This window comes from Gekko japonicus, unplaced genomic scaffold (genome assembly GCF_001447785.1).
Source record: "Gekko japonicus isolate JY-2015 unplaced genomic scaffold, Gekko_japonicus_V1.1 scaffold782, whole genome shotgun sequence".
Classification (NCBI taxonomy): Eukaryota; Metazoa; Chordata; class Lepidosauria; order Squamata; family Gekkonidae; genus Gekko; species Gekko japonicus.
In genome coordinates, this window is record NW_015161973.1 from 567417 (window position 1) to 584740 (window position 17324).

Sequence of the window (17324 nt, forward strand, 5' to 3'; positions counted from 1 at the left end):
TTTTTAAATATTTCTTCCTGAATTCATGTGCAAGTGTTTACAGCCTTTGTCTAAAGAGAACTTTCTTTTTCTAATTTAAAAGGAGGCACTTTTAAAGTATTTTGGTATTGCCACTATTATCACCTTGCCAAATTATTTGCACATGAGCCAATGTTTTACTTTGCCTTCCATTTGCACAATGTGTTGAGATCTGAACCCGCTGACTCCTCTCTCCCAAGAGTACAACTATTTCTACAACTTAAAAGACCTCCGCTATTTGCATTGTTTTGTTATTTCACACCTGCTAAAAAATTTCTTTCCAATGGGTTGCCTGACCATTTTTAGAAGTCATCAAACAATAGGTACTAAGACATCAAAGTACAAATATATTTACAAAACCAACAACAAATTGAAGGTAACACCTGGTTTAAGCTTGCATTGAGATTTGCTTTTACAGGGTTTTAATTTGTGCCTCCTTTCAATGTTGTCACCATGGACAAAAAGACTTCAAGCACAGACAGTAGTCGGTACATAGAGGAATATTAAAGTTTTGGTTTAAAAAAAACAAATGTACTAACATTGTTCCAGTATAATAGGCTGGTCTGGCAGTTGTATGCACAGGTAAACTGAATCTTGAATGAACATGTAGGATAATCTGAAGTAGCAAATTTTATCTCTCAACAGCTTTTTAATGAGCTAACCACAGAACAGCCTAAAACAACAAAGTATATGTAAGCTAAACACTGGCCATGATCCAGCCATTAGAGTCTGATATGTTCAAGTGGTAACAGTGGCAAAGTATCCCATACACTCATAAAATTTCATATGCCATTGCAGGCAATGGGATCCTCGTGTGCACAGGGCCCAGGGGGGTACAGCCACTGAGGACTGGGCAGACTCTAGGTAATTTTGTGATAGAGGCTGCCGGAGGTTGTTCTGATTGGGGGGGGGGAGAGAATAATATATATATATATATATTTTAAACATTCTTCCTATTACACACAGCATGCAAATTACAAAACACAAGAGATTAACTTGTTCTACTAGCCACACTGCTCTTCAGCAGCTGCTCTTCTGGACAGACAAATCCTCTGAAGGGAATATTTTGATCAGGAAAATCCCAGTTCACTTCATACATCAATCATTTAGTCAAGAGGCTGCAGATGGAAAGACTGTTCTGCTCATTCGGTTGCCATTCTTCCTTCAGTCTGAGGAATTTCCCTTCAGTTTGCTATCAGGCATATTCTAATAATGCATTTCCCCCCCAGTTCCTAATCTACTGTTCTGAGTTTGTGTCATTGCTACTAAGTTGAAACCTCATTTAGGGCTTTGTGACAACGTAGGGCTCCTAACTTGCTTGTCTCACTGTAACAAGTAGACAATTGGGGTATTTTTGAGCTGTTGCCTACAACCGTACTGTTAGCTATGTTGTAATTGTGGCACAACTTCCAAGAGGCTCAGATTTCTTTAGGACAATAGGCACTGAGTGCTTAACTACTGGATAGAGAGTGCAAACGATGGTGCATGCCGAGATGAGCAGATCACTGTCATTAGTAGGAATAATTGTTTGATATCTTCTTTCTTTCTTGCATTTGCAACAAGTGGGTCACAGATAAGGCGATGTCATCTGGGTCTTTTGCGCGTCACAAATATTAATACACGTCGTATAGCAATAAGCCGGTCTTTCAGCGAAGTCATGGCAAGAATGGCCAACTGGGCCCTGTTCTCTAGTGGTAATACGGCTAATAGCCACCAAGACCAAGCCGGACCACTGGGACTGCTCTGCAAGAGAAACAAAAGAAAACGGTGACAGCTCTAAAATGAGTGTAAAGGCAGAACGCAGTGATCTAGGATCTACCTACTGCCTCTCTGATAGTCAACTGGAGCAAAAAAAAAGATGAGTACTATTACAGAAAGTCTGCACAAATCCTTCAGCACTTCAGGTGCCTCTGCCTTCTGAGATTAGGCAGCTGGCAACCTGGGAGAGGGCCATTTTGGTTGTGGCACCAAAACTCTGGAACTCCTCCGCTCAGAAAGACTCGCTTGTCCCATTCTGTTGGGAGTCCTCCACCAGTGCGTTCAGACTGGCATTCCTTCAGTGACCCCTCTCCCTTTCCTTCCTTCCACCCCTAAGTTTTAACTATTGTTTGTATATCTGTTTTAGCTGGATTTTAATTGTCTTAATGGATTTTTGTTTGGTTTTAATGGTTTTTTTAAGAGGTGTTTTTAATTTGATAGCCTCCCAGTTAGCCCCGATGAGGGCAGAAAGGTGGGGCATACGTTTTGTAAATAAAATAAAAACACAAACATCATCATTATCGCTTTTCTGAAACTTCCTGTCAGCCTGACTGGAAACAAAACAAAAGGAATCAAGGGGCGCAATCACACGCACAATTAGCCACGCCATAGGCATGAATGCTGGGCAGATTTAAAGGGCGCGATCAGACATGAACATCTGGAAAGCTCCCCACACCCATCGGCAACCCATTCTGCTCTGCCGCAGAAGCAGAGTAAAAAGACACTGGGGAAAGTCTGGTAGCAAACAGGTTGCTACGGGCCACGGACGGACTTTCCCATGTCTGATTCCTCCAGCGCGCTCTCATGGCATCGGGATGGTCTGATCATGCCATCCCAACTCTGTGCCATGGTCCCCCCCCCCTCTCAGTATGTACATCATCGCACACTCCATAGGGAGCCCTCAGTGCTGAGATGCGATTCATCGATTCCCCGTTTAAGCGCATCGGAAACAAACGGCAACCCCCCCAACTCACCCGTGGTTGCGTCTGATCACGCAGTGGCAGGCCACCCCCGCAGCTTCAAAGGACTGTGTGATCACACAACTGTGGGTCAAATTCCTCCGGAGGGAATAGCCTCCCTCCCCCCCCGGGTTTATCTCGCGTGTGTGACCGCACCCAAGGTTTATTTGAGATACTAATACCACCATGTCGCCAAGACTTTTTTTTAGAGGCTGTTTGTGTGTATATATATTCAAACGCCACTGATTTCTGCCTTGTATCTAACAAGATCTGCTCGTGGACATTCTCGCTTCCCTCTCCCAGTGTCACCCACTGGGCCCTGTGGAATTTTGTTCTCTAGGGTCAGTCGACCCTCAGGAATAGCACAGGGGGCAAAGTGGGTGGGGGAAGGGAATTGGCATAAATTATCACCACCTCTTGAGATGATGGCAGAGCCTGTAAGGATTTAGAACTGTGCAGATACAGGCCTCTGTGTTAGGACTCCAGCCTGTGTTGATTTATCTGCACTACAGAAGTAGTCGGTTGGGACCTGCACAGTCCATACGGTGAAAAAACTACTGATACAGGTCTTTCCTGGGCTATATTTCCCACATCCCTCTCCCATGCTAAGTTAAACAACTCTGCTAAAAAATTAAAAAATGATCTTTTCATGCAGATATTCTAATACTAAATAAGGTAAATAATTTTAAGTGCCAGAAAGCTTTCTGCTCACACCAGTGTGGAGTTATCCTGCAATTATCTGTTCTTTTTTTGTCACAGCTGGAAATGCCAAAGTAAAATCTATACTCTTGTTCTGACAGAACAGCACTGCTTGACAATAAGACTATTCCTTCACCATTTAATTGTAGACAAAAATATGGATTTATAGATTCAGAAAATTGAACGCAGAAAAATAGAACAAAGAAACAAAGCTAGACTGGGTCAGGTATTTTGGCACATTCTTTATTAGAATGAACACAAATGTAACTGATGCAAAGAAGGAATAATTTTAAGCCAAAGTGATGTCTCAGTGGGCCATAAATCTAGATATGTAAATTAACCGTGTCAGTCAATTCTAGAGTGCTGAACAGCTACTGATCTTTTTTCAGGGGACTAGGGGAAAGGGACACTTTTGAAAATATATTATGCTTGACACTAAATCCTAAATTATTAGGGGCCCAACTATATACAGAGCCTTTCTGTTTGTTTGTTTAAAAAATAAAAGCGGATACAGAGCAGATAAATGTACGACAGATGCTTATCCTATCTCCAACTGTACAGTCCCAAATTCTGTGACTGGAAATTGGAGGGGGGGGGGAGAGACCTGGCATGGAAAAAATGGCAAAAATATTTATTTATTTATTTATGTATTTAAGGTGCCCCTCCCAGTGCTTCCACATTCCAAATCCCCCGATCTAAATCTCTTTTTCTGAAACAAAAGCTACACAAGATGAGTGCTTATGCACATATTTCCATGTGATGTGTAGTTAGTTAACAGTCAGACAGGATCTTTCAAGGTTACTTCCTGCACGCTACTTCCTAATCTTTCCCCAAGATGAGAAAGGCTACAGATAACTTTAAAAAACAAACAAACAAACAACCCTGATTCCAACTTCTTTCTTACTGAAAAACAGACAGAAAATGTGGTGCTGTTGTGCTTTGGGATTTTGCAACATTCCCCCCCCCCCAAAAAAAAAATCTGGCTAGCCAGGGCTGACCAAATTTGTCCTGCTGCTCTAGAAAAAGACAGTAAATGGAGACAGTTCCTCCCAAGCGAAACCAAACCAGAATGCAACACATTTTAAGGAATGTATTTCAATGAACTGATCTACTATAATATCAACTCTAAGGCATGTTTTGTCCTACCCATATTATGGCATCACTACTGGATGAACTCTTAAGGCTTATAACAGGCCCCTGAAAAAGAATGTTGATATACAGAAGACCTAACACACACACACACACCACAATAACATAGTCCTCTGGTCAATTCCCATCATTTATAATTTCTGGGCACAAACTATTTCCTTTCCCCCTTACTGTCAGCTTTAGTCTGAAGAATGGGTTTCAGCTAATCCCTATTCATCCCCCGCCTCCATATTTTACAGATTTACTGGTAGGTGGCTGAACACAGCATATGCCTGGAAACCCCAGCAGCCTCTGAGAATCTCTATTTCCTTTCCATGCTCTGACTTCTGAACGCCACTTAATTATAGATTTGTGGTGTAATATTTACCTGTGGCTCAGGTTCTTTCCCTGGCATTGATCCAAAGTGGTTTAAAATCTGGGCTTTCATATTGTCCTTAAGAGAAGTAAACCAGGCGACAGCTTGATCATACACGGAATCATGAAGGCGGACAAGTTCTTCATACTCTGCTCCTTCAACCTGGCCAATGCATTAAAAAAGTTACTCCAAATTAATATTTTCCTCATGTACAGCATAGCAAACAAATAATACGGATATACTAACGTGCAATGCAGTTATGCCGGTTTAAGAAGTCTTAAACACAGTGCCTTGATTCCAACATTAAGAAATTCCAGATTTTTTAAGATTCCAACTGCAAGGGCTGGTGCAACTTGGAATTCTTACACAAAGCTGTAGTGGGCAAGGGAATAATGGACAGGAGGAGAAAGAGGAGCAATACAGAGCAGATCTATTCTCTCTTGCTCCAGATTGCAAGACTAGATTCTAATGGGTGGAAATTACAAGGGAGTCATTACCGGCTAAATAGCAGGAGAAACTTCCTAACTGTAAGAGTGGTTGAGCAGTGGAATAGACTGCCTTGAGAGGTGGTGGATGCTCCTTCACTGGACATTTTCAAGTGGAGGCTGGACGACCATCTTTCGGGTATGTTGTAGGGCTACCTTTTGGCTATGCTCCTGCAGAGTGCAGGGGGTTGGACTAGACGACCTGCAAGGTCCCTTCCAACTCTAACATTCTATGATTCTACAGCAAGGAGAAGCCAAATTCACACACATGAAGCTGTTTTATACTGAATTAGACCATCAGTTCCATCAAGGTTCGTATTATCTCCTCAGACTGGGCAGTGGTTCTCCAGGGTCTCAGGCGTAGGTCTTCCACATCACCTACTGCCTGATCCTTTTACCTGGAGATGCTGGGAACTGAACCTGGGAACTTCTCTGTGTTAGAAGGTTTTATAAGGTTTTATGAGTGAAGTGTTTGTTTATGTTTTATCTGTGTATAAGCCGCCCTAAGCCTGCTTTGGCGGGGAGGGCGGGGTATAAATTGAACAAACAAACAAATGTAAAGCAAAGGCTCTTTCACCAAGCCACAGCCCCTCCCCCAAGCGCCCCTCTACGCTAGTTTCCAAGGCTACAGCACAACGTAACACAGGTTTTTCCAAGACCTCTCTAGCGACCCACAAGTGCTACAAACTAAACAGAGGTCCTTAGCAGGCCATCTTAATTTTTATATTAGAACTTTTAGAACGGTGACAATACAAAATTACAAAATGAGATTTTAAAAAGTATTAGCTCCTTCTCCCTTCCCAAACAGAGAACTACAGACTGCAATAAACATGCAGCAGCACACCTAATGGATCGTATTCACAAGCATGTAGCAATTACAGCTTACGCAGACAAACATATAGGCGTACATGCAGCCAGGCAATAAATGAGCTTCACTGTCTGACTACCAATGAAAACAATTCAAAAAGGCCTGGGTCCACCGAAGCATTTGCATGTGCATTTGGGTGTGTGTGTGTGTTATGACAATTCCCCGCCTCATTTCCGTCACTAGTAGTGGCATTTGGAGGGGGGGGGGAGGATCAGGGAAGTTGCACTCCATGGATGGACATCCCTTTGGGGTGTGAAAACGTCATGGTGGATTTAACACAAGACCTTTATCCCAGTCACATTGCTCTTATTCCAGTCATGTTGCTCCTATTATTACATAAGCTTTGGCTAGTAAGGATCAGTATATTACTTCTATCTATAGTGAGGATCAGTATATTATTTCTATCTATAACATTGTACTGGATAAGTAAATAGAGTCAGTGTAGTATAGTAGGACACACTGACATCTAAGCAGGACCAGGGGGGCCCAGGTTCAAATCCCCTTCCTCCATGAAGCTCACTTGGCAATCTTAGACCACTTGCCACTTCTTGACTTTAAATTACCTCCTATGGTGGTTGTGAGGGTAAAATTGGGGGTAGGTGAATGAAGTATACCATCCCAAGTTCCTTGAAGGAAGGTCAGGATAAAATGAAACAAATGAAAAATTCTGGACTAGATGCCACAGATCTTAGTGTAACTTGGGACCAATGTTCCCTCTAAGCCATGGAGTCCTGTGAACAAAAATTCTACTTTGTGAGCTACTGGTATTAAAGTTGTGAGCAAGCAATTTGGCTACTGCATAAATTAGTTTGCTCTGGAGCCATCCTTCCTGAGCTAAGACAAAAATGTGTGAGCCAGAGGCTAAAAAACTGTGAGCTAGCTCACACTAACTCAGCTTAGAGGGAACACTGCGGACTGGTGAATTCAAAAAAGTATTGCTTATGAGCTTCTATCTGAATCGCTGAAGAAAGATGGTTGTTACCCGAGGCCTGTTTCTAACTGCTGGAACAGGAGAATAATCCACATGCTGGATATATATGCCACCCCTACCAAACCACATCTCAACACTGGGCAGATAAAGAGCTCAGTACTCCTCCCCTGGTAAATCCTCACTCAGTGATGGTTGCAAAAGGATTTGAAGTCAACCAGATCTACCACACTTGCAACACTGTTAGGGAGAAGGCCCAACTTCCTCTTAGCTGGACGTAATTTTAAGGAGGATCAAATGCCTTCTATTCAACACAGATTTTGTATTAAGAGGATTTCACTATATTTAAAGGGAACAATCATTCCCAAATGTAATGAAGTTTGAGTGCACATACACATGAAAGCTTATACCCAGAATTAAACTTTGTTGGTCTTAAAGGTGCCACTGAGTTCAAACTTTGCTCTATTGCTTCAGGCCAAAATGGCTACCCACCTGAATCTATGACACTCTTAGGGGAGGTGAAGGGGAAGTATAAACAGAAAGGAAACTACATAAAAAGTCAAAGACACAAGCCTCTTATGTTACTAGGTGCATTGCAGAGCTCTATCCAAACAGTCATATGTGAATTAAAATGAGACCGTTTGTACCTTCCAATAAACGAAGATTCCTGTTCTATCTAGCTGTTAGCTGGATCTGGGGATACCAGCGTGGGACCACACCATGCCCTTGCATGTCAAGCCTACTTGATTCATTTTTTTAAAGTATCTATATCCTGCTGTGGCTCCTTAGACACAAGGCGGCCAACAACACAAGTTGCAAACCAATAAATCACAATATAACCATCAGTAGACAAGACAAAAAAGCTCACAAGATTAAAACAGCACAGATAGGTCTCCTCAAAACAATGTATTGCTTCGTACTATTACTGCACGGTTGTACAGCTAAGAGTGCAAGAACACTTGCATTAGGAAACAGACATACTTCGGGCTGCCTTTGTAACGAGTCCTCAAGGTGGCTAATAAGGTAGTTAATACAAAACAATTAAAATTATCATAAAACACTAAACACAAAGGTATGAACAGCAAGCACTGTCCCCCATTTCAGTCTGGTTCAAAAACCTCTTAGAAAAGAGAAGTCTTTAGTTTGGTCCAGAAGGCCTGAAGAGCTAGAACGCATTTTATCAAAGAGAGGGGGCATTCCACAAACTTGGGACAACAGCTGAAAAAGCCCTGCCACAGTTCCAGCAAACATAATCTGCTCCAAAGCTGGTTCTCATTCGAAGGTACTACACACAGATATTAAAACCCAGGAAGGTTGGTACTTCCAGGTTTGATGAACAGAGACATATGTAGATGTGATATACAACAGCAGTCCGAGAAAAAGAGTGAAAGGAGAAAATAAAGCAATGAATGCTGAGAATGTATTACAAGAGGGTATGGACAAACATTTTTCAAGTGGTGTCTTAACAAGTGTATAGATAAGGACTTCTTCAACGCTCTTGTCTTCTCAAGTGGTTACTGAATTCTCATCGCACTGCACCAGGGAAGCAGCAGGAGAATGGTAAGATTCTACTTGTCGTGAGGCAAGAACAATACGATCCACTTCCTTACCAATATTGTGATAATTTATCATTTGGGGAATGATAAATATTCTCCTAATGTCCATGATTGCTGTGGAACAGTAAAGGAAGGCGAGTTCTAGTGTTCTATACTGAGGGTGTAAAGATGGAATCAGAATACTCACTCAAAAAGGTTTTTTTCTACTATGTGTCACTTCAGAACAAGCAGGCAATATTACAATATGCCCCCGTGCAACAAAGACTTGATCTTCCGCAGTGAGCTCTTAAAAACAACAGCTCAGACTATTTTAACATTCAAGAGAAACTCTGTTTTCCATGTATTTACCTTTTCTCTCCATCTGTTAAGAACAGCTTTGAGCTGACAACTGGGGAAACCAGTTGCAGAAATTAATGTAATTAAAGGCCAGTGGCGTGAGAAACATGTGATCTGACAGAGCTTTCTAATGCTACATCTATCTAAAGCAAAGCATGCTTGAGAAACTTGTGATCTGATAGAGCTTTCTAATGCTACATCTATCTAAAGAAGGCCGCCACTGATACTCACTTAAGAGGCCTCATATAACCCGCAAGCTGATTATACGTCATTCCTAATATCTGGCCACTTAAATACCCCCCAAATAGCACACATAAGGGCAATTTCCACTTCTTAAAATTTTATTTCTGCTACAAACTTACACATCCTTATTCTGGAGTCTGTAATAAGTGAGAATTTGGGGATGCTGTGCAATAAAATTGCAAACGTCTAGACATAGCCTGATCTCATCAGATCTCAGAAGCTAAGCAGGGTCAGCCCTGGCTGGTATTTGGATGGGAGACCTCCAAGGAATTCCAAGGGCATGATGCGGAGTGAGGCAATGGCAAACCACCTCTGAACGACTCTTGCCTTGAAAACCCTACAACAGAGATGTCGAACTCATTTGTTACGAGGGCCAGATCTGACATAAATGTCACTTTGTCGGGCCAGGTCATGTATGCCATAAAACATAATGCCAGGTAGTGGAGATATAAACTGTGTAAAGGACAGCAGCTGGTAAGCTCCAAGTTGTTGTATCCGCCCTGCAAGGCCCTAGAGGCTGGGAGGGAGATGCAGAGGGAAACCCATACGGGTGGACTGGAGAGCCAGCAGTGCAGCACCGGGCAGATGTTCCCATCCTGCTTGACTGCTGCAGACAAGGTCATTCGGCCATGCTGAAGCCACAATTGGAGTGGCTCCACTCACTCCTCCAGAAAAGTCTCCTGTTCCCTCCCTTGCACTAGCTGCTCATGAGTCGCATTGGAGCCCTGGAAGGGCCGGTTCCAGCCTCCGGGTCTTATGTTTGACACCCTTGCCTTACGGGCTCACCATAAGTCAGCTGTGACTTGACCGAGCTCACCATAAGTCAGCTGTGACTTGACAGTACTTTCCACCACCAGTTATTGTGACGCTTAGGGTATGAAACTGAAATTTTGAATGTGGCATGTTGATTCAAAATTACGAAATGCTAAGAGTGGTCCTAATGCTTGGTTACTGCACCAATAAGGAGAAGGGGAGACGACTTCAGCTACCACAGCAAGGATGATCTGAAACAGAGTAAAGCCACTACCAAAAGTGAACAACAAGTCCAAGGGACAGAGAGAGGTTAACAATGTGAAGTTGGGGTGAAGATGGTTAGGCAACTTATTTAACAGCTGATAAGACAAAAGAAATCCCCAAAACATATACAACAATATAATCTTGGATGGCACACTGATTTACTGAAGAACTTACCTTTTTATCTTCCAGATATTCAATGTTTGCAGTATTATACCCATCTCGTTGACCATGGCTCAAGACTCTGAAACGCCGAACGCCAACTGTATCAACAACTGAGCGGCCATCGGGGAAGAACTTTACATCCCTGACCTCTAGCATGCAGCCATAATCGGCAAAGCTGATGAGAGACAGACAAGAGATGAGATAAATCTATATTAAGGTTGAAATCCTAAGCTTGTTTAGGGAGCTAGCCCTACTGAACTCCAAATGGCTTGCTCCGGAATGGATAATCCTCAGTATCAAACTGTAATACCAGAAGTGCAAGTGTACTTGACTATTCCTTTGGTGAGAGAGAAAAGGCAGCTGGGACAATAGGCAGCCTATCTCAGCACTGCAGATGACCTCATATTTCGAGTTCCCCTAAGTCTGTGGACTGACAATCACATCATTCTTTAAGTACTGCGCAACTCCCCGTGGGATTAAATGAGAGAAGTTCATGATTCTTGTGGCCAAGCACCAAAGGAATAGTCAACAGTTACTCAATAAGATTTACACACACAGTACTGTTGGAGATAACCCTGGTATGAGAATTCTGAGCTCAGTTACTGAGCCTCATTCGAACCAAAATAAAGCCCTTTCGGGGGCTTTAGGCCCAATTATGCTTTCCACTCTTCTTTCTGTGTAAAAGGCCTGCTTTAAGATTATGCTTTGCACTGTTCTTTTCTATGTAAAAGGTTCAACAGGGCACATTGCCCCTTAGCCACACATATCTTCTCGGCCAGCAGGGACACAGGCATGTTTAAGTAAAATAATATAAAGAAAGTGAGACATACTGCATTCCTAGCTTTGATAAACCCATTCTAGGCACCAGACGGTGCCAGTAACAATGACGGCAAGGGCAGAGTAAACTTATGCCTAATTCTGAGCTATGCCAGATGGACTGAAGCATTCCAGAAGAAGACCCTACCTGGTTCCACCCAGACAGGATAGAGCTGCCCCATCATCTGGATGACCCAGATGATGAGACAGCTGAAAATCAATGGGGAGGAGGGCATCTCTCTCTTCTGTGCGGACTCATCATCTCCATATTCTCCATGCTAGCCGACATATAGGTGTTTAATGTCAGCGTGACTGAACCCTGAATTGCAATCTCATGGGGGGGGGGGGAGATAACAAGCTGGGTGTGTTGGGTGGATAACAATCTGGGTGTGCTGTTCTGTCTTTGTGTAATCATCACACTGTGCACTCAATAAATCCTGTTAGCATTCGAGGATTGTGTGTGCAGACAATAAGTCTGTTCAGCCAAAGAGAGAATAAGATCTCATTGCCTCCATCAGTCTCTCAGTACTGTTGAGAAGGCTTGTCTGAGCCTCTTGGTCAGAGAGTACAATTTCCCTAACTGAGAGGTTTGACAGTTTCTGGTGTTCGTATCTAACGGTATGAACAAGTAGGCTCTAAAAGAGGTGCGAATTACTGGGATGGGAACAAAAGAGCATGGCAGATTCTGCCTCTACATATCACAGATGACCTATGTTATGAAGACTGTAATATCAGTGTGAAAAGAATACTGGCAAAGAACAAGAAATGGCTCATCTAAAGAGGATCCTCTTTGGCATCCTATCTTGGCAGACATTCATCTCATGTAGACTAATCTGGATACTACATTCTGCCCCCATCTACGATGACGTAAAAGCATGTTGCAGAGGCATGAAAGAATGGCAGCTGAATCATTTATGGGGATTCACACTGCATGCCCTGGCCTGGATAGCCCAGGCAAGCCCGATCTCGTCAAATCTCAGAAGCTAAGCAGGGTCAGCCTTGGTCTGTATTTGGATGGGAGACCACCAAGGAATACCTGGGCCATAGCCATAGCAGGCCACGGCAAACCACCTCTGTGTCTCTTGCCTTGGAAACCCTACAGGGTGGCCATACGTCAGCTGTGACTTGACAGCAAAAGAGAGAGAGAGGGAGAGGGAGAGAGAGCGCATCATGTCCCTGTGACAGCAAGACACACTCGTGCAAAGATAAAAACTGGGTATTTCACATTTATTTACACTCCACAAGTGTTTGTATTGGTCAGGAAAGACTCAAAGGACCAAAAATGTCTGGAGAAGTCCAAGCTACAGCACCATTTGGGCTTGTCAGATGCCAGCCAAGAAACAAAGCCTCACTTAAACCAGAGCATACCAGCAGCAGCCACTGAGCCTCATTCAGAGCTCAGTACACTGGGAAGTACACATGGACCCATGAAGCTTCGTTATACTGAATCAGACCCTTGTTCCATCAAAGTCAGTATTGTCTACTCAGACTGGTAACAGCTCGCCAGGGTCTTAGGCAGGGGTCTTCCACTGCCTGGTCCTATGATGTGGAGATGCCAAGGATTGAACCAGGGACCTTCTGCATGCCAAGCAGATGCTCTACCACTGAGCCAGGGCCCCTCCCTGAACAGTAACAGCAGAATGCTCCTGTCTGCAAGCAGAATGTTTTTTTCCTACTCCATTAAGGTACCACAGCCAGCCCAGTACACACCCACCAGGAACTGGGGGAACTTCCAAACCAGACCTTGGCACCTTCTCTTGCAGAAATTCAGCACTTGCAAGCGTGCTTTCAAATCCTTTGCTTACCCTTTCAGCTCATCTGCTAAACACATGCCGAACTGCTTGGTACCAGTTTCCATGCATCTTCTTATCATTAACCGATAGCGAGGTTCAAAGACGTGAAGGGGGCAGGGGATGGTAGGTAAAGCCATGGTGCACACAAAGATAGGAACATCTTTATTCAAACTGTAAAGCATAAGAAAAGGGTTTTTAAAGTCATGTACTTAGGCATTCATCAAGACACACAGCTAAAATCCATATTTTATACAAAGCTTAGCTTTGCTGTCATTTCTAGCACTTTCTCCAACCTCCCCCCTATGCATTACTCTACAACAACTTACTGTAGGGACAGAAGAACATGTACTATCAAGTTCTTTGTATTCACGTGTACAACACATGAAATCTGTATACAACTTCACACTTGTAAGCATATTATATTTATTTCCATCCTCCGCCACAAAAGCGGTTAACCATACATCGTGGCAATGATGTCACAATATTTCAGACAAAGCTCACTGAACAGATAGAGATGAATAGGTAAAACCTTGCTTAGCATGGTGATTAGTACAATGGAAATGCTTCACCTGTTGATCTGGTGTTTTCTACCCTTACAAAGCATGCTGTGTTGTTACTAGTTCACCGGGTGTTTGTGAATCAGTCCTTATAAATTAGACCCCATAGAAAAGTTCCACTAACAGAGAAGGAGATGGACGTATTCTTGCCTCCCCCCCGCTGCAGACCTCCTCCCACACACACACACCGTGCTGTTACTGGAAAGGTTTCTTGTCTGTCTCCCAGGAGCAGCATTTTGACGGGGGGGGGGATTTGGGGCTGGGGCAGGAGGCAAAGCAGTCCAGCTCCATTACAGGAAATCCCTTCTGCCAGCAGAACTTAACTGTGGGATCCAAGAAGATAGATCAAGATGGGTAGCCATGTTAGTCTGTCTGTAGCAGTAGAAAAGAGCAAGAGTCCAGCAGCACCTTAAAGACATACAAAATTTGTGGCAGTGACTCGTGGAAGCTCCTACCCTACCACAAATTTTGTAAGTCTTTAAGGTGCTAACTGGACTCTTGCTCTTTTCTAATGTGGAATCCAAGCCTAACTTCCAGCTGAGAAAAGAAACTACCAATCCTGGTGGCAGCTCCACAGGCATCCAAGAAGCCTGCTCTAACTCCTCTTGTGAGCAACGATGGCCAGAACCTGAAGGTTTTGGGTAGCAGAGAGAAGGAACAAGCAAGCCAATTTTGCTCCAACTTCTTTGTTCTGTTGCTCAACGACACAAGGTCCTGTGATGAGATGGGGAAGACATTAGGCATTGCAATAGCAGCACTAGCAAAAGAAATGGAAAGAGGCTCTCTAGATGCCTGCAAAAGCGGTCACAAAGTCCACTTCAGAGGCTCCTGTGTGAACCAAGCCACTGTCTAGACTCATGACCCAGACAAACCATTTTGCTCAGCTAAAAACATGCTAGTGTTGCAAGAATCTTGCAAAGAGTCATATACACGCACAAGTAAGTGGTTGATATTTAAGCTAACTAGTTAATTTTTATCTGTTTATTTTTGTAGGAAGCCTACTTACTTTGATAATTCCTTCATTTCTTCCTCATAAACTTTCCTCCTTTCAGACAACTCGTCTGGCAAATAACGAACTATTAACTCTTCAGTAAGGATGGTTTTTTTATAAGTTCTGCTTGCCAAAAACTGTAAATGAAACGTTAAAAGCATTTAGGAAGTTTTGTCTCATTTATCCCCTGAGCTAAAGACAGCCCCCACAATAAGCTGGGTGTGTCCACTGAAGTGTAGAGAGCTTTCTCTTTCTTCCTTTTGGGCCTGAAACCATTGTCGGGAATCAGATGGAAAGGAAGAAAATGGCTCTGCTTTGACACCCAGCACAGGGAGAGGAGCCCTTGGCAATATCTATGACAGCTGCATAACCATCCATGGTGAGCTTCTGATTCCCTTCCTAGAGGCAGGTATTTTCCTCCATCCCAACAGACCAGAACTCAAGGGCACCTAATGAGGTGAATGGGCAGTAGATTTAGGAGAGACAAAACAAATTATTTTCTCAAACATCTTTTGTAACTCACTCCAGCAGTATGTAATGATGCTCACAAGGCCAGACAGCTTTAAAAGAGCACTGGACAAATTCATGGAAGACTGGTCCATCAGGAGCTATTAGCTGCGATGGATAAATGGGATCACAATTGCTAGGGGGCAGCCACAGGGAAATTATTTGGCCTCTGATTCCCTGCTGTGGGTCACCTAGTTGGCCACTGTGCAAAACAGCACACTGGTCTTGCTTTATCCAGCAGTGGCGTTTTTACACTTTAAAGTGTTTCATATTTAAGCAGCCACATGGAAAAGGGAAACTTACCTCAGAGAGCTCTTCCTTGCACAGTGGACAGTGAGGATTATGGTCCATACAACGTTCAAGGCATTTGAGGCAGAATGTGTGTCCACAACGAGTAGCTACAGGCTCATAAAATAACCTGAACAAGACACGGTGAACATTTTTTTAAAAAAAGTTACTTCATAATTACATCCAAAGCACAACTTTCCCTCCTCAACTGTTTTCATGGGTCTATAATAAGTGCATGCAGTTACATGAGAGATATGAACAACAGCCCTAGAAATACCAGGAGTAATCATTCATACATTTAAACCCACAATTATACTTTTATTGAGGGGCAACTAAATTTCTTCCTCCAGCTAAAGCCCCTCCTCCTGATTTTATGCCATACATTATCATGCGAGTTCCTCATGTCCACATACTTTGAAAATAAACTTGCATTTCTTAACTAAAGGTATCATATTCCGAAGTCTGCTTTCAAATAATGAATTAGAGCAATTAGTTCACATAGGATCTTCTGTGAAGTTGGTAGAGAGTTTATGAAATTTACAGAAGAGCCCTCTTCTTTCCTCAATGCCATGATACTCTTTTCAAGCAAAATTTAGACTGTTTCTCACTTCTTGCTCAAAATACCTCATACAGAGGGAACACTCAAAGTCAGATGCATCGACGAGGTTTGCAGGTATCACTTTTAAGGGAAGAGTGGTGGAGTTTGCACAGGTAGTATTCCCATCTTTGAAAAACAAAGCAAACCAGAAGGTGGTTAGAAACTTTTAAAAATATCTTAAAATTTAAAAATCACTAGGGCTAGCAATTCACTTTACTCATGATTAAATTTAAACAGCAAAGATTTACTCTGTTCATGTTCAGGCTACGTTAAATTAAGCCAGCAATTCCCCCAAACCTCAGAAATTATAGAGAAAAATAACAGCAAAACTAAGACTGTGCAATGATAAGAGAACCACACTGAAAGATGTGCAGGGTTCAGTGGGTGACCCACAGGCAGAACCCGGCTTGAGGAAGGGCCCCTGCTGGTGGCTGGCAGGTAAGTTGTACTTTCACTCTTGCTACCGTTGACTTTTAATTTAGGGTACAGCTGCTGCACAAATGATGTGCTATACAAGTGCAGGAAAATTTAGCAATGCCAAATGTGAGAATAAAAGCACATGGCATGAAAATTAACACTGTTCTAGAATGATGAGCTACAACTGAATAATGGTTTCAAATTGCTCTTCACAAGAAATAAGGGTTTGGATATTAAAGATAGCTGGTTCTTTTATCTATAAGTGTATTAGTATTTAAAATTATATATACATAAACACACACACAGTTTCACTTACATTTAAAAGCAGGCCTCGGTTCCTGCCAGAGCGCGCCGGTATGCCGCTCCGCCAGTAAGAAGCCCAGGGGGTGGGGACATAAGCCCCGCCCCCTGCTCCCAGCAGCCATCAGTCAGGCCAAGGAGCAAGCAGCAGGGAGGTAAGGTCCCTGTGGAGCCCTCCCATCGTCTGCCGAGGCACCTCCCCTCCTTTTTCAGGCCCCGCGCCAGGCCTGGAAAAAGATCAGCCGAGGTGCCCCCCGCCCTCGCTGCCTTTTTCAGCCCCCCCATTGGCTCTCCTTCCTTGTGGGCTTCCAGAGGCTCGGGGCTGGTAGAGGAGGAGCGCGTGCATAACAGAGGGTGAGGGAGGGCGCATGGGGCTGTGTGAAAAAATTCTACTCGGTGACCTACTGGCGTTAAAGTTGCAAGCCATCAATTGGGCTGCTGCATAAATTAGTCTGCTCTGGAGCCGTCCTCCCTAAGCAAAGACAACCCCCCCCCCCCAATTGCCTCCCCCCCCCTTCCCCGGG

General features: G+C 43.4%; 1 protein-coding gene across 1 annotated transcript in view; it reads right to left on the reverse strand.

Annotated features, from left to right (window-relative positions):
• Positions 1 to 931: 931 nt before the first annotated feature.
• The window catches only part of LONRF2 (LON peptidase N-terminal domain and ring finger 2), a 60186-nt gene continuing 43793 nt past the window's right edge, over positions 932 to 17324 (reverse strand). The window contains exons 7-13 of the mRNA XM_015429704.1: positions 16110 to 16209; positions 15501 to 15615; positions 14706 to 14827; positions 13155 to 13313; positions 10546 to 10708; positions 4951 to 5100; positions 932 to 1761 (exon numbers count right to left, since the gene is read on the reverse strand). Coding sequence (XP_015285190.1) covers positions 1603 to 1761; positions 4951 to 5100; positions 10546 to 10708; positions 13155 to 13313; positions 14706 to 14827; positions 15501 to 15615; positions 16110 to 16209 — 968 coding nt within the window. The 3' untranslated portion in view covers positions 932 to 1602. The remainder of the gene's footprint in view (positions 1762 to 4950; positions 5101 to 10545; positions 10709 to 13154; positions 13314 to 14705; positions 14828 to 15500; positions 15616 to 16109; positions 16210 to 17324) is intronic.